We start from the raw sequence: 18,856 nt of genomic DNA, 5'->3' as shown, positions 1-18,856 counted from the left end.
TAAAATTACACCTTTTTAGCTAGAGTTAGAGACATAACTGGTCATATCATATATTTGAAAACGAATTGTTCAATATTTTTAAAAAAATCTGAAATTTTATGGTAGAATGAACAATAGTAAAAAAAATCTCTAAAACGTGGGCACCGGATTCGATCTCAGGACCTTCGTATTGGCAGGTGGCCTCACCAACCTCCATACGAGCTGGGACACATCGAGGTAGGAGGAACACGGTTATGTGTGCTTCGCACTGAAAGTCACGTGGTGTATCAATTAGCGCTGCAATTTTTTTTTTTTAATCAGTACAATGCTCTGTATTTTTTTTAATTTTTTTTTTGTACTGAAACACTCCATTTCACAGTAATATTTACCATAAAAGTTTCCTGAATTTTTAAGTGTTGTTTTCCTCCATAATTTTGTACGGCGTCATATTCTATTCAACAACTTATTAAACTTTCATTGCTTTTAAATAAATTTCCTTTATTTTATAGCCCCTTTTCTGCTTGTTGAATTTATTTATTTATTTATTGAGATAGATTGTAGAAACGTGACGAAAAGAATATTGCTGCGCTAGGTAATGTCCGGATTTCGCATCTGCTCTAGTTCTGTTTGCTAGTAGGCTAGATTCACTTTTGGCAAATCTCAAATCTTACTTAAGAATACAGCTAATACCTTGCAGTACAATTTCTTTCTACGGGAGAGTGACAAGTAAATGAAAAAAAGAAGAGAAATATGAGAAGTACATAATAAACATACCTTTGAGAAATCTATAATAAAGAGTCTTATCTGTTTTTAATTCATGAGACAAGTCATTTTCAATTCGAGAGCGTAGCTAATAGAAAAAAATAATAAACAGACATTAGTACACATCTTAGAATTAATATTTTTCTAAATTTCAGAAGTAAAAAATTAAAAATTTTAAAAAATTCCGACTGCGTCAACAATGTCGAATCAAGAGGGAAAATTAAATATGTTTTTCAGCCTTATACTATTAAAAATCAATAACAAGTATTTTATTTGTCAACAAATAGAAACTGGAAAAAGGTAAAAAATTTAAATCATTGCGCATAACTTTCTTGTCGATCAACAATAAATTCGATTACCAATTGCGTGAATAAAGGCTTAGCCGTATTTAAAATCTGCATTAAAAAACGTAATAATTCGAATCCTACATAACATGGAATATCCACACGCATTCTATCAGACGCAGAAGAAAATTCTCTTTATTTTGCTACTAAATTTTTAAACTTTTAAATACGTTTTCACTGCAAAAATCGCGAAAAACCTTGTAGTGGTATTTAAATAATATCTACGTTATTTAATGTCATCCGAAGACGCAACCTAGCTAAGAACACTCTTGATCCAACTCTCCTTTCGAACACATTTTTTTTTTTTCTTTTTTTCGAAATCGGTTCATCTAGACTGTCACATACAGATACACAGACTCGTCAAACTTATAACCCTCTTCCTTTGTTTGTCGGTGGTTAAAAATAATTTTTATGCCTAACAGAGGAGGAAAATATCTACTTAAAAATTTTACGTTTTTTTTTTATTTTTCAATTTGTCGCTAAAATATAGTGTATAGATACATGACAGATTATCTGAGAACTATTAGCACTTCGTTCTATTAATATTTGTTTGTCGTAAAGTTTTTAGATTTTCTTCTTCTTTATGCGTCTTTTATGTTTCAGCTATTTTCATAACTGTATAAGGGTCAAATACTGTTTAAGGCTTTCACGGCCGGCATCAATATGGGGTTTTAAGAGCCATTATTTTGAAATTCAGACAAAAAACGGAAATTTTGGCAGTGACCATTTTTGATTTTCCTAATTTTTTATATGCCAAAGTAGGTCATAAGAAGTGAACATTCTGAAATTTTCAACCTTCCAAAAATTTTCTTTCGCTCGTTAAAAATTCCCAAAGTTTGAGGTTTTGCAGCGTTTTTTTAGAAAAATTCTATAAGTCGCATTTCAGTGCGCTATAGCTCTTTACAGAAACATCACCTTACGGTTATGTTTATATTTATTGGTTGTACTGTATCTAGTGATGATGACTTCATAGTTATTTTGGTTGGGGATTGTTGCTTTCTTCAGATAAGGGGTCGCAAAATATGGATTTTATCCGTTTTTCGCGCAAGTTTAACCTGCATTATTTCCCCATATTAAAAATGAGACATATACTGAATGTTTATACTATGAAGAGAGTAAATAGCACAAAATTTGTTTGAGGTTTATTTTTTTTTAGGAGAAAAATGCCCTAATATTTTTCAAATTTTAAAAAATTGTGCTTTTTTGATCGCAATTAACTAAAAACAGCATCACTAGAAAAAAAAAACCTTTAATATATTATGGTACCTGGCTACGTGTTAAACATCATGGAAAAGAAAACAGCATGGGATCTCTTCTTGTTTTCTAGAAAATAATTTTTTTTTGTAGCTCATTTTATGCGTTTTCTCGTGCGTAAAACGTGTGTCCAGTATGCAGATTAGATGTGCTAAAACTTAAAGGATGTAGTAAGAATGTATATATGTATGTATAAAGAAAGAGAAAAAGACTAGCACTACTTTATTTTTCTGGTTTTTACAAATTGATGGTATTTTAATTGCAGGTAAATCAGAAAACGATAAATCGATATCATATGTGTGAGTGTATATATATGTATATATATATATATATATATATATATATATATATATATATATATATATATATATATATATATAATATATATATATATATATATATATATATATATATATATATATATATATATATATATATATATATATATATATATATATATATATATATATATATATTCATCGTTTTATCGTATCAATCCCAAAATAATTCTTTCTTATTTATTTATTTATGTTCATAGCAATGGAAGAAATTTCATGAAAAATATCTGCTTCACTTTCCTCTAAATATCTATTTTTTATGTTATCTTCAAATACCTCTAAAAAGGCTGTCGGTTCTTGATAAATCAGTATTATTTGCTTTTTTTTTTTTTTGCTTTGTATATCGGCTAAAAGCAGCTTGAATTTGACTTTTTGTCAGATATTGTTCGATTTGAATATTTTTATGTCTTCAATCATCTCTGTTGTCATTGCATGTTCTACTTGGTCAGGCGTCTGATTTCTCCTGGTTTTCTTACCATAAAGGACCTTTTCTAAAAGAAACACTCTTTGTTTCATTGAAAATCATGTACTTTTACGAGGTGAGAGAGCCCACCCCTCACATGAGATTGACAAAATGTTTTCTTCTTTGTTTTCTTCTTGTTGACTGGTAGATGCCTGACCAAGACCATAAGAAACAGAACTCTGAACAGGTATTTGAAGATGGCATAGAAAATAGACATTTAGAGGAAAGTGAAGCAGATATTATTCATGAAATTTCTTCCACTGCTATGGACATAAATAAAAAAGAATTATTTTGGGATTGATACGATATATATATATATATGAAATCGATTTATCGTTTTCTGATTTACCTGCAATTAAAATACCATCAATTTGTAAAAATCAGAAAAATAAAGTATTGCTAGTCTTTTTCTCTTTCTCTATTCACACATATATATATTCCTACTACATACTTTAAGTTTTAGCAGATCTAATCTGCATACTAGACACACGTTTTACGCACGAGAAAACGCATGAAATGAGCTGCAAAAAAAATTATTTTCTAGAAAACAAGAAGAGATCCCATGCTGTTTTTTTATTCATGATGTTTTACACATAGCCAGGGTACCATAATATATAAAAGGCTTTTTTTCCTTGTGATGCTGTTTTGAGTTAATTGGGATCAAAAAAAGCACAATTTTTGAAAATTTGAAAAATATCAGGGCATTTTTCTCCTAAAAAAATTAAACCTCAAACAAATTTTGGGCTATTTACTCTCTTCACAGTATAAACTTTCAGTATATGTTAATTTTTTTTCGGGAGATGGCTTTTGGGGGGAAATAACGCAGGTTAAACTTACGCGAAAACGGATAAAATCCATAATTTGCGACTAATTATCTGAAGAAAGCAACAACCCTCAACCAAAATAACTATGAAGTCATCATCACTAGATACAGTACAACCAATAAATATAAACATAACCGTGGGGTGTTGTTTCTGCAAAGACCTAAAGCGCACCGAAATGCGACTTTTAGAATTTTTCTAAAAAAGCGCTGCAAAACCTCAAACTTTGGAAATTTTTAACGAACGAAAAAAATTTTTTGGAAGGCTAAAAATTTCAGAATGTTCACTTCTCATGACTTACTTTGACATATAAAAAAATTAGGAAAATCAAAAATGGTCACTGCCACACCTTGTCTGAACTTCAAAATAATGGCTCTTAACATTTCCGGGCTTATTGGCCGTGGTCTAATTGGAGTAGAAATTCCAGACGTTTCGGCTTGCTTTGCTGCAGCCATCATCAGGGGTTTGAGTTTGGTGAGATTGATTCCAAGCTTCGGTGGCTCCGATATTCAAGCAAACTGCTGCTGGGCTGCTGGTCCTGATTGGGGGGCGTTCTCAAGCCGCTGGTGGAATAAGGTTCCGGATTGGATGAGATTCAAGCCGTTGGGCTTGTGAATCCCATCCAATCAGGTACCAGGATCACCCAGTGACTTGAATCTCATCCAATCAGGAACCTTATTCCACCAGCGGCTTGAGAACGCCTCCCAATCAGGATTAGCAGCCCAGCAGCAGTTTGCTTAAATACCGGAGCCATCGAAGCTTGGAATCAATCTCACCAAACTCAAACCACTGATGATGGCTGCAGCAAAGCAAGCCGAAACGTCTGGAATTTCTACTCCAATTAGACCACGGCCAATAAGCCCGGAAATGTTATCTCCCCATATGTATAAGGGTCGTTCTCAAAAAATGTTATCAAATGTTTGTCAAATTCCAAGTTTACAATTTTACTTTATTTAATGTCGAATACTAAGCAGTTAATTACAAAATTAATTTGCAATTTTTTGTGGTATAAGATGTGATAATAGTGAAGTAAATCTCAAAAGAGAATAAACATGATGAGTAAACAAAAGGAAAGATAATTTTTTCACTCTGTTACCTTTCCATTCTTTTGCCTTAGTTTATTAAAGTTATTGGCACATTTTGACAAATAGTTTTAATAATTTTATTCATTTAAACATTATATGACATTAAGTAACAATTATCAACAGTTACGAATGAAAATATTTTCAATAAATAAAGAAATAATAACAGCAGGGAAAGAAGCTTGATTACGTGAAGAATCATTAATAAAATTCTTTGAACGCGTTCATTTTCAAATTTTACTAAAAATATTAGTTTACTATGCGACATTTTTTTCACTAATATTGATTACGTTTCGAAGCCTTCTGTGATCAGTGATGAAGATCAATAGTCTACAGTTTTCTATTAATTTAAAAACTGGTCCGAAAGTGGGCGAACCTAAGCTTTATTTTCAGTATTGTTTGTTGTAGTTGAATATTTTTCCTATAGTCACTATGAAGTCTAAAAAGTCATGACCATCGGCATGAACACCATCCATGTCCTAACGCAGCTGAATTTTGTATTATCTTCTTGAAGATGTTTTTGGAGTATCTCGAAATCAGAGATAATTATCCGCAAAATATCTTCGTATGCAACACAGAATTCTCCTGTGTCCATCATGAATTTTATTTTTCCAATGTTTAGAACTCTTAAGACTTTAAAGTATAAAAAACATCCAGGCGTGACTAAAAAAAAGAAAATAACTACTCTAGTGCCCCTAAAATAACAATTGATCTTTCTTTTTTTAATTGAAGTAAATATGGAAATTTTGAAGATGTTTTTGAGTTCATAAAATGTGATTTAATGTGTTTTCATGTTGATAATAAAGAATTTATTTGTATTTATATTTTTTAGTTTCATATTACTTTTTTGACTTTTTGGGGACCCGTGTTCCTAATATATTTTTACACTGATGTATTTTTCCACTGATTCTTAGATCTGTTGTGTGATGAATATGAAAAGTTTGGAGTCAATTGAGTCATAAATGTGCGATATAATAGGCCATGAACTTCAGGCTAGCCTTATTTGGCGCACTTACCTTACACCTCAAATCGTTGTAAACTCAAATAATATTCTTAAATTAGGTTATATCGTATACCGCATACGAGTCTTAAAATGATAAAAGATTTTAATAGTTAACTGTTTAAGTTGTGCAATGTTTAAAAAGCAAGCGATCAAAATGAAGTAGTGTAACAAATACTTAGAGGGGGTAGAGCAAGGCAATTAAAACACTTTTATGTACGAAATTTCTTTTTTTTTTTTTTTTTTTTTTTGATATCAAACCCTACATAGCCAAATTGCTTCAGAATTCGGCCGTTAGACTAAAAACGTAAGTTTAGAGGTCATTGTGGAAAACAAATGAATCAACGAATATAAAAACAAGTTTTCAGTTCTAAAAATTGTTTTAGACCATACCTCTTCGATAGCTTGTCTCTCTTCAGGTGATGGATTTTCAAACGTCGACATTTTTGTTCGTGTATGTCTGTAAATTAAATGCAAAAGATCTTAGTAAAAGCATAACTTAACTATTCATTTTCCAGTAATAATATAAATCAGAAATAAATATTCTAAACCAAACAAAATATAATGCAAATAATAGTTTATCAATGAAAAATAGTTAATCAATGAAAAATAATAGTTTAGAATCAAAATAAATGGTCAGCTTGATGAACTGTTATTATTTGTAGCGGTAAAACTATTTTCGTACAGTGGTGGTAAAAAAAAAATTGCATCACCCTCGCCGCAAAGGAGAGGAATATCAACCCGACTGCATTAACACACAGTCAAGCATCCCGCATCCCAGATGATTTGGGGATGTATTTCTGATCAAGGAGTTGGTGGGCTTCACTTTATGCAAGGAACAGTAAATGCTCAGGTGTATATTGGCATTTTGGAGGAGAAATTGCTTCCTACTATCCGGGATCACTTTACTTCAGTTCCAAACGTAATTTTCCAGGATGATTCTGCTGCGTGCCATAGGGAAAAACTGGTAAGTAACAATTTAAAAACCTGTATACTGCCATTAGACTTAAATTGACATGGGGTTAAGTAATTTTTTTTCTCTAAACTCACAAGCAGGTTCAGAAATGGAAAAATGAGCATGGGGTCAGCAGTTTGCCTTGGCCCGGAAACAGCCTCGATCTATGTAAACAATTATCGGATTCCTGCTGTTAAATGTTTATTTCATAAATTTTGTAGAATTTCACATACATTCATCATTAATCGGTCGACCAAAATTTCTCACATAATCCCATTGTTGTGAAAATGCGAGGGTGATGCAATTTTTTTACCAGCACTGTACGTTAACTGAAATCTTGCATTTAATTAAGCATTTAAATGCCCTTTTAAAAAACAATTATTAGTGAGGTCTCCTATACGCGAGGCAATTAGGGGAATGAACATTTCGAAAAGTTGGGAGCTCCGAAACTGCAAAATATTTTTTAAGGGTGAATGTTGCGGAGGTTAATCCGTCAACAAACTGCTCGGTAACCACTTTTCCTTGTTCAGTATTGTTGTAATAAAACTCTTTGCAAGTGGATACTTTTAAAGGAATCCTTTTTTTTTTCCTTTCGAATTCCCCTCCCAGAAGATTCATCGTTATGAAAACGAAACAAGAAGAATACGAAATTTACTGCAGAAAGCCGCCATTTGATTTCACTTGACGGGTTTCTGTAATAACCAGAGATTTCAATATAAAATAAAACCCATTGAAAGGCTTGATATTTGACATGTTTTTACACCAGGTGGTGTGCCTAAAGTTGGCCATTCATAATATATAATAATGTCATTTTTGGAAAAAAAAAAGTCAGTTGACGGGTTTCTGAAATAAACGATTCAATTACAAGGGGAAGTGGGTCCCCCTAAGCTGTCGACAATATTATCCATCCACATTGAGTTCAAACACTTTATGAATAAAATGTAAATGATTTCAGCATTCTTTTCAATTCATTAAGTATATTTGAAATACTACTTTTTTTTTTTCAAATTTATTTGTAACATTTATGCTCAATTAAGTGCCTTACTCCTGGCTGATTTGGTGCTTTTTATTAACACATAAGCAGTTCCAGAAAATTTTTGCAACCAAATGCTCAGTCATATGGGGGGGGGGGGGGGAGTATTCTTCAAAATGATCCCTAAAAGTGTAATCAGTATCTTCCAATGATTTAGATCACCTTAATTCTATGAACTATCTTTCAAGCAATGCTAACCTGGATAGATTTCTTTGGGAAGAAGAGGAATGAAAATGCTCGAGATAAAACAAGACTTAAGTTTATTATTACGCCTGCACAACATCTGACCAATTACTTTTTGCTTCAACTCTTTTGCTTCGCATTTTCTTCATACTTTTTTTACAAAATAAAATGAAGAAAACTTAAATTTGCATTCTCGTTTTTTTAGCCATTTCTTCTCTTCTCGTAAAATATAACACGTAAACAACTCCAGAGTTTTAAAGGATAACAGCTTTTTATGAACCCTATAAAAGAAATCTTTTGCATCACCTTGGTGGAACAAATTTACAATGGTTCAGACATTCGCTACTACCACATTAACAACAGGTCTTTATGGCCGCTCAGAACTTTTTAATTACCAACGACTTGCAAGACGGTTTATATCAGTTGTTAAATAACAATTAAACGCGAAACCGCTGTTATTACCTGACCTCTAAAAGAAGGATTACGAGGATCCTTTCACTGACAATAGTGTTTCTAGAAACCATGAACCTGCAGAAAAAAATGAGTTAGTTCTGTGAAACACAGGGGCAATCGACAAGACCTTGAGTGCGTCAATTGTTTCATCAGGTAACTCGAGGGTTCGTTTTTCATTGTCAACAATCTCATTTATCATGGAGTTACGTCAATGCTAACCCTGGAAATAGACCTTCCTAGTTTTAAGAATTTTATTTTTGATTTTAAGTTGACGTCCAGACATCATTTTTCAGAATGTCATGATTTGTTACCTAAAGTCTAAACCATTATTCATAACATAATCAGTTGCTGACTGAAAGCTTTTTTTTTTTTCTTTCTTACAATTTGGCTTGTAAAACATTTCGGGAATACAATTGTTCTTTATATCCTGTTTTATAGCCAAAAAAAAAAAAATTGTTAAATGATTTTTCCCGAAGAACTAGACTAGAACTTGCCATATTTTGTAGCAGTTTTGTTACAAAATGATTTTATCTTTAATTTTGAACGCTGTCTTAATATGACTCACAGAAATAGGTCTGAAGCGACAAGGCCTATTTCTGTGGCCTTGCGAACTAATAGTGTGTGGCCAATAAGCATTGTGAACAATTCTGAAAGAAATAATCATTAGAAAAAATCGTAATGTAGTTGGAGTGGAGGGGAGGGGAGGGGGATCCTTACCCAGGAGACCTTTTTTTTAGCACTATTGCCAATCCCAATACGGTAGTTTATGCACAGGTAAGAACTGTTCAGAACAACCTCCTTACCCCAGTGAGTAAGTTATGGGTGCACTAGGATATAATTATTTTCTGGAAGGAATTGAAATAAATTAAATGTGCGTTTGATAGTGTGTGCAGAAGTCTCATCTGTGCTTTAATTAACTCGGATTTTTTTTTTTTTTTACAAAGATCATACATCTGAGGTAAAAGTAACATTTTTTTTTTTTTTTTTTGAGTTTGAAGAGCACAAGAAAAATATCACCTTGAAAAAGCTGTATTTTATTTTGCTTTGGAGATACAGGGATACTCCTTAAACTGAAAAACTATGTTTGACGTAGTTAATGTATTTGTCAAAATCCAGATCTGTAATAGAACTAACATTGGTGCTCATGTTCTTTAGAGGGATTTTTTTAAAATAAAATTTCTTGTTATAATTCTTTGCGATTTTAAGCGTGATTAAATATTTGAAAAGTCTTTGCAAAGTTTTACTAAGTGTCTCCCGTGATTTTTCAGCACAAAGTATTTAGTAGCAGTTCCTTATACATTCCCTTACCTCTTTTCAAAGGCATTACTATGTGTCTCTATGCAGCTAAATTGGCAGAGATTTAATATCTAATTGTTGAATTAAATTTTCCAAGCTTCTACTGGAAGTCGAAATTATAGTTTCAATTCGTCTTTCTTTAAATTCTTCTAAGTTTTAATTTAATACATCATGAGATGTCTCTATATAGTAACAGAATCGACTGTCGGTTTCAGTAAGTGTCTCAAAGGAATTCTTTCTGCAGCGAAATGTGTAGTGATTTCAACCGTAGTTTTTTTATTTTGATTTTGAAATAATTTACTAAAAATCTAGATTGAAGTTTTCTCTGATCCTTCGTTCAGTTCGTTACAAAATCCGCAATGAAACATCTCAATAACAATTAAACTTGGATCCGAGGCGGGAGTGATATAAAGCACGACCTCTTTTTAATGCATCCAAAGAAAACCTAAAAGTTAAAACTGAATTTTTAGGACTTCAATATCAGAAAATTACCGGAGGATTGTCCCATACTCATTTTATGTGTCCAAATGTTGATTTACAATCCCCCTCCTTTTATTTTTTTGTGCTCACATTTTAAATTAACTCCCTTCAAAACCAGAAGATGAATTTTGCTCTAATAAAAACCAACAAAAATGTGTGAATTTTGCCATATATTTCTATGCAGCATAATTATTTTCATCGTTCAATTTTTACATGGGTTTGATTGCATGTAAACATTTCAATGTCATCCTGTATTTACAACATAAAGTGAAAAAAATAAATCACAGTTAGAGCCTTTTAACAACTTCCTGCTTTTGATTTATACACCACGCGTCAAAAATATAGGCCTTGAATTTTAAGATTGCGGTTTTGTGAAAGTTCTGCCTGGTTTCCAAATCTGTAGCAAAACCTTCTTCTTTTAAATATCGCCCGTGAACTTCTAAGCATTACAAGTTCAACCCGAAACCAGGTCAAACTCGTCTGATACATTACACCGTTCTGTATGAGCGAAGTTGAAATCTGATGATTCCTTGGCCTAATTTAAGCACGTTGCTGAAAAAAGATGAAAGTAAAAACTGTCAAGGATAAACATCTTGTTTTGTGATCATTGAAACAACTGCGCGTATGTAAAGTTACTAAAAAAAACTTTTCTTTTCGATCCATTCAAAGCCTTTTTTCTTCGGGATGTGCAATGTACAGTAGAATGAGATGGTCAACAAATTAAAGGAAACTGACTAGGGTGATACCTTGAAAGAGACTTTCTTCACATGTTTGAGTTTCTTGTTAATTAAATGTTCTTTCATTCATACTCTTTCTTTCGGCAGAGTCACATTTCGTACCCAAATGAAAACAAAAGGACATAGAAATTGCTTCTTCAGAAAGCAAAAATAATATTTCAAACTTTGTCAGTAGGCGAGAGGAAGAATGGGACAGTGCTACATTTATACCGAAACATTCCATTGCTTGTCTATGAAACTAGAAATAGCCTTAAGTTTCTATGGTTACTCAGCAAGCTAGAAATAATTTTTCACATTTTATTTCGATAACTGCAACGCTATCCCATTCCTCCCAAGTCTTTTCGATATCACTGTAACTCATTGAAAATCACATGACTTTTTGATTACAAAAACAGATTTCCAATCTTTCATGAAACTCGGTAACTTTATTCAAACCATTGCTTTACCTGAAATTTTCACAAAAACCAAATGCTAAAAATATTGTTGGACAGTACAAAAATAACACGAAACAAATCTTGAAGAGCGGAGTACGGAATAAAATTGGGCAACTAAAGAAAACTAAACGCTTAGTTTTTCACAAAATGTCTCTTCTTGAAAATTTTTTTTACAGGTAATAAGAATAGCGTGATTTAAAATTTGAAAGGAATAAAATATTTTTGTTTGAACGATGCATATTTTTTTAATTCAACTTGTACAAAGTCAATAAGTGCAAGTATATGGAATTAAAACCGAACGGTTTTAAGGGCAATCGTCTCCTTCGTCACTGCTTTGCAAAGAAAAAAAAAAAGACTATTGCAATTAAGTTGAAATAGACGTCTCCAAAACCAAAAATGCTTATACATTTGCTAAGAACGACAAAGAAAAAAATGATGTCGATAGACCTGTTTTTCTTTGCTATGTACTTCACGAGGAAGCGATTGTCCTTGAAATCGATCTTGAAGTGACGTTGTAATAGTTTAACGTATTTTTTACGAATAGTAAAATTTGAAAAATCATTTCATCTGTTTCGCAAAACTTTTCTTACTTAATATTTTTTCACGTTACATTTAAAGGACCGCTACTCTTCAGCAGTTCTTTGAAATTGATTTCAGTGGTTCGTCTAAATGAAGTTGACTTTGAGGTTTTCCTCAAAAAATCGATTCGCAACTCCAGAGCTCGAATACGCTACCTTGCGGTGATTAACAACACTACCGAAAAAGGTAAAACATTCCATTCCACGTGTTTTTTTTGGGGGGGGGGGGTAAATTACAGGTTTCAGACAATTTGTGGTGTAATGTAGTTTCAGAAGAATAGCAAAGAAAGCTTTCCACAAGTACGAAGAAAAATTACTGCCATTCACTAAGCGTCAAAGCAAGTTATAAGTTACGGCATTTGTTTGTTTTACCTTTTTCATCCGCCATTAGAGAGTGACTGCAGCGCACCCTTTAGTTTATTGGAGTTGCGATTTAATTAATCATATTTTGTAAAAATAATCATAAAAAAAATGGTAAAAATAATAATGATGAGATGATAGTAATAATAATAATAAAAAGAAGAATCCTTATAATAATAGTAATAATATTGATAATAATTAACAAAAATTTATTTTCGGATTTCACTTCACCGTATTTGCTCGTAAAGTGCAACCACTACATTCGAACAAAGAGACCTTTACATGCTGAAACAGCAAATGAAGTTGTAAAAAACATTTCTTCATGAAAGTGAATCAGTTCAACAAAATATGAGGATTTAGATTATATGCAAAGTATCAATGAAAAAAATCAACATTGTGTATGTACAAATTGCAGAAGTTAGAAAAGACAAGTGTTTTGGTGTTTCAAGAAATCCCTTCATCAATGCAAAACGTTTAGAACTTCGAAATGTGAGACATCCGAGTAATTCCGAATTTTCGTCTTTACTTTAGTCGTAGTTGAAACCTTGAATAAAAGAACTCTGACAAAAACAGGAATCCTTAAAATTGTATGACATGAATTTGAATACTAAGGTATATGAATTTTTCATAAAAGCAATTCGTCGCTCAAAATTGTAACAGAGAAATTTATGACAAAAACAGACCAAAAAGACGGGGGAGGGGACGTGTTTAAATAACAGGTTTAAAACATATGCATGCTAATTAAGACTCATGTTAAAAATGTTCAAAAACCATAAAAGAAATGCAACAGAAACAAATTCTCATATGAAATCCAACTGTCGAACTTTGTTACCCTACAAATGCGTTTTCCACAATTTTACTTTATTTCAACTTGTTTTAGTCCTCAGCTGGTGTGTCATAATCCCACGAGTATTAAAGTTATCCATTCAAACATTTAATTTGTATGACTTTTTACGCAGATGCATATCACTTACGGTACTGTTTCAGTTGCATTTATATAAACAAACAGTAAAAAGTTCAAGAGGAATTTTCGTGCTTTAGTTTGCTGAATTCTGTAGACTACACAAAAAGGATTGTTGGTGTTACATGTAGCCCACCTCATCAAATATGGTACAAAAATATCTCTTCACTAGTTAAAAGTTGGGAGAAAGTTTGAATCAATTTAATAAAAAAATACTATACATACTTTCTACAAAAAAACTTTCCATTTTTCCGCTCAGGTATATTGAGTATAACTACTAATCAGTTGGCAGAATATCCTGATTTTACTCTGATACTAAAAAATCCGATTGTAAACTGCGACCATGAATTTTGCTGATAATTCCGTAGATTCCAAGATAGAGCTATCTGTCAAAGTCAAAAAGGAATTACTCATCCTCTACACTTAACGCATTACGAATGTCAGATAAGGAGGCGTCTTTTTTCTCAGCTGGACCAAGACATCACTTTCATCATTTATCTTTGAAAGAACACCTGTTATAATCTTAAAGTTAATAAAGTACATTCATTTAAAGTACATTTGAGCCAAGTCTGTTGACTATGCGTAATTTTAAATATTTTAGTATTTTTGATTAAAAATCGAAGGCCCTGAGTTGTACCCACCTGGCAAGGTTATGAAATGTTTTACTCATTATTTTACCGAAAAGGTTGGAAGTACTGTACGCAGCTACCTGCATCATTCGAAAATTCTATTAGAAATGTTTCTTGGACGCTTGTTTTGGAAATTGTTGAAAGTGGTCTTTCTAAATTGTAATATTCTACCAGGGGCGGATACAAAGAGAGGGTTATGGGGTCATGGCCCTCCTAAACCGCCAAAATTATTATCCAGTCATCATTATTGTATGTAATCATCCTCATATACATAATAGCCAATGATCGAGTAACCTGCGAGTTTCACCAATGAAACTCGCGCTACGGCATGATAATTTGGTAATATGTTTTGGTAATGTTTAACATGCAGGGAAAGGCTTTATTGTGACAAGGCTGAACTCGATCCGGTAACGTAACTGTTTTTCTGGTAAGACTCATTTCAGGGGAATGAATAAACGAAAGAATGGTCAACAATGAACGCTATCTACTGGAGTTTAGGGTTAATCCATTGGAGTTAGGGTTACAGTTTCAAGTATCAAAATACCATCAGACAGGCAATGACTTCGTTCAAGTGTAGAAGCAATTTTCACCCGTCATAACTTGACGGGCCATTTTCTAGTAATCTAATAATTACATACAAGATAGATGGATTTAAAATATCACTCAATTATTACTAAAAGTTGTGTTTCGATACTTTTTGAATGAAATGAAAGTGGTTGGCATATTTATTATATGTTTAAATAAATATTAGAAATAATATTTCCTTTTATTGCCTCTGAAATTAACCCTTAAAGTTAATGCACTATTAGGTGCCTTATTCCTAGTCGATTTAGCGCTTTTTATTATCACCCAAACAGTTAAAAAAAATTTCTTAACCGCAATTTAAGATTTTTCCGCGTGAGCCCCTTAAAATGCTGGTCTGTAGCCGTTCCTGTATTCTATGCAGTAGGGTAGAAGGAGGCTAGTGTGCACAAGGGGTTAGGGTGGACATCTGGAATAATTCTATCATTTGTTTTTTCAAAACTTCTCTGTTACTTTATGCATAATGACAACACCAGCATGCACTTCCATGTGTAGTTTCATGACAACACACTTGATAGTTCAGTAGCAAATTACAAAAGAAGGTTTTCATAGTGGAGAAGTAAATTTTGTATTTTCTTTTAATTATTAGATTATACTATTATAGATATTATTTCAAGTAAAAAGAGATAATATATCATAAATAAATATATTCAATATATATTTTGACATTCAGTTCTGCTATGAATAGTTTTAATTAATAATTAAAATGCTAAAAAGAAAAAATACTCATTGGGGTTAGAGTGGACACCATTTAATGGGGCTACTATTGACACTTGATAATGAGGCTTCTGTGGACTCATGCCGTACTAAATCCCTTGCAGCTTTAAGTGAGAAAAAAATAAGGAGTTAAATATAATATAGTTTATGTTATTTGCCTGATTAGATGAATTTTGATAAGTATGCATTCAATTACAAAGAATTTTATGTCCCGTTTTTTCACATTTTATAGGTTTCCTTTACAAAACAAGATTGATTCTTGTAAAGTGAAGAGTTCTTTTACAGATGATTTTATTTATTAAATTTTGGGATTTTATTCCTTACCAACTGCACCATAAAATGATTTATTGAAAATGATAAAATGGTGACATTTAGAAAAGATTCTGTGTGTTTTTGCACGTTTTTAAGCTTTTTTTTTTTTACTAAATGAGTTAGCTTATTGAAAGGTGATAAGCCAATTTACCAAGGAATTATGTCATTTTCACACATTTATTATTATTATTTTTTACAATTCAAATTACCAATGACATTAGCCTTAATGATTTTGTGTTGGTCAAGTTTATGAAATAAAAATAGCATTTTGCACTATGTTGGACGAGTGGAGGCCGCATTAAAATCAACTAATTACATTGTGCATTTCTTCTGGGAAAATGGTGAACAAAATAGTTCTTTAAGGCACAGAAAATTATTCAAAAGCTATGTCCCAAATATCATGAAATGAAATTGTAGGGAAACTACTATCGCCAGATGTTAATAGCACACTGTAATAAAAAATAAATAAATAAAAGAAAAAAAAAACGTTATTAATTATCTCCCTGATTATTCGAATGATTATGCAGAATTTCACGGGTTTTCACCTATTTCCCCCTGAAGTAAAGAATATTCGGAAAAACGTGTTCTGAAATGCTTTAAGTTGCACTAATGTAGGTTTCTCAATGGTGTGAAAAATATTTTTAAGTGCATCGTTTCGAGCCTAACCCTCAACGAGAGCTTATCTCTCAATGAGAGATCTCCATATTCTTCAGAAAATATAATTTAACGAAGGATACTGAGTTTTAGCGGGAAACGCTCCTGGTTTTTGCGAGTGATGTTATTGGCAGAAATTGGACACATGAGCTGCCCATCAATTTCCAGGAACGTTTTCTGAATCGTTTTTACAGTGCATGTTCTACTCTGCATCTCACGTAATATTTAATGTTGATATCTTTAATAATAGTGTAAAGTAGAAAAACATTTCTCTTTTGCCTTAAAATAAGCTTGTTTTTCATAAGTGAATAGCTTTCAAACAATTTAATTTGTCTTTTAAATAGTTTCTTTATTTTTAGACAATTCATAGCTACGAATTAATATCTAATTTTTTTATTATGAGTTAAAATATGCTTTGTTAAGGTTAGCACTGGCTAAGGAATCTGCTATTTAGGTTAAAACTTATTTATTTATGTTTTTAAATCCACTGTTTACATTTCTTAATTAGTATTCTAGTTGTTCACACTAGCCCCATGGCATGGGGCTAGTGTGGACAAAAACAATTTTCTTTAGAATTTTTTTTAATTAAATAACTGTTTATCCAAATGTTTTAATATATCCATTAACATAAGTGCACAAGTTCAAATTATTGTAAAAAAAATATCACGTGTATCAAAAACAGTATTTATTATTATTTTTTCGAAAAATGCAAAATTTGTCCACACTAGCACCCTTCTCCCCTATTCTAGCCCACTTCTAGCCCACTAGCCCCCTTCTCCCCTATTATAAAAAATAGAAAACTTGTGACGCGGTGAAATACAAAGGCAAAGTTTTTAACCACTGCGAAATGTTATTTTTCTGCTATAAAGTAACTCTATTTTTATTAAAATAATTTTTTTAACTCCGTTTCTGGCGTGTCTCAATGTGACCATAAATGGCAGAATAGCTTTGAACTAATTATTCATTGGTAATGAATATAATAATTACAGTTTTTTTAGTTTTGGATAACTATGCATTTTTTTTTTTTTTTTTTGGAGTTTTTGATCCGTTATATAAAGTGCGTGAAATAGTAGAATAACTTTATTTGAATGATTACCTGAATTAATAAGATTTTGAACTTTTACTTGAAATACAGTAAATGGAATATTACAAAATAAAAATCACAAAATATTTAACAAATCATTTCATTCCCTTACCGTGACATTATGGGAGAATTTCAAGTTCAGATCCAATAGGTGAAGAAAAACATCCCCGAGTGTTATAGACAACTTTGAAGAACGAAGTTCAGCACTTAATTCATCCGGAAATCACAGGGCTTCTATTGTCCATGTGCACAAAGTAGGAAAACTCGAGCACAATTGTAATATAACTTCTTGGACAGCTTTATCGTAAGTTAGAAGTTAAACAACGACCATCACTAATTGTTGTCACAGAAAACTTCGCGAAATTTTCGAGGAAGTTAAAGAGAAATATCTGAGTTGAAGGTTTATTTTGTAAAAGAGAAGGCTAAAATATATTATTAAGGAAACTGAAAGCTCACACAAAGCGCATTGGGCAATTTTAACTCGAATTTTACGGTTTGACAATGATTTCATAATCAACGTTTAGAATGTCAAAAATAGCAGTATTATAGTTGCATTTTTTTCCTTTCTTCGTTCTTGCTTTTGCGTGTATTTACGAAAGACACTAATTGTTTAAAATATTTTGATTGTCTGCCAATCTTTTTTTCCCTGTTGACTATGACAGATATTGAATTTGTACTAATAAAGCACTTACTAGCTGTGGTCTTTTGAGCAAGGTAAACTCTCCTTCGTTTGTATTGTATGTGTTTATCTTTATTATAAAAAGCTGATGAGGGTGAGGCAGCAGCAAAATAAATTATTGAAATTCTGTGACATAGACAAATGGAGATGAATTTCATTATCAACGTTTTTAAAATTCGATTAAAGTCTTATATAGATCTAATGCTACATTTTGCAATAAATAAAATCGGACTGTAGTTGCACTGTTGTACCAGTCATCTGAAACTAGAGTAGGCGCCAAATGATGGCCATATTTTGATGATTGATATTTTGTTACAAATTAGTAAATTTTGAGCAATCACCTCTTTATTCTGGCAACATCAATAAGACCGAAAAAAAAAGCATTGCATATAAAATATTGTCGTTATAAGGATATTATTGAAGAGGTATCTGCTAGACCAGGGTTTCTCAGCCTAGGCGAGAGGGTGCCCCATGCCTTGAAGAGTTTCAGTTGAGGCGCAAGTGGTAAAAATTAATTAAGCTGAAAAAATAAGTATGATTAACTCAATTTTGTGGTCACATTCCTCTATCTTTTATTAAAGGCTTCCAGTGCAGTTTTTGTCCAGATGTCTCTGAATATGGATTTTCAGGGTTAGTATAAATAAAATAAAATTACCGAACAAGGTATTGAAAGTTACCTGAGGTGT

At 32.0% G+C, this 18,856-nt stretch overlaps 1 protein-coding gene across 1 annotated transcript in view; it reads right to left on the bottom strand.

The window, feature by feature from the left end:
* LOC129225191 (SEC14-like protein 2) overlaps window positions 1-18,856 on the bottom strand; it is a 125,718-nt gene that overhangs the window by 37,269 nt on the left and 69,593 nt on the right. Inside the window, exons 2-3 of the mRNA XM_054859759.1 lie at window positions 6,437-6,503; window positions 754-829 (exon numbers count right to left, since the gene is read on the bottom strand). Of these exons, the coding sequence (XP_054715734.1) occupies window positions 754-829; window positions 6,437-6,487 (127 nt within the window). The 5' untranslated portion in view covers window positions 6,488-6,503. The remainder of the gene's footprint in view (window positions 1-753; window positions 830-6,436; window positions 6,504-18,856) is intronic.

The sequence above is a fragment of the Uloborus diversus genome, chromosome 6, assembly GCF_026930045.1.
Source record: "Uloborus diversus isolate 005 chromosome 6, Udiv.v.3.1, whole genome shotgun sequence".
In the NCBI taxonomy this organism is placed as follows: Eukaryota; Metazoa; Arthropoda; class Arachnida; order Araneae; family Uloboridae; genus Uloborus; species Uloborus diversus.
The sequence above is the reverse complement of the archived record's forward strand: the minus strand, read 5'-3'. Positions and strand labels throughout refer to the sequence as shown.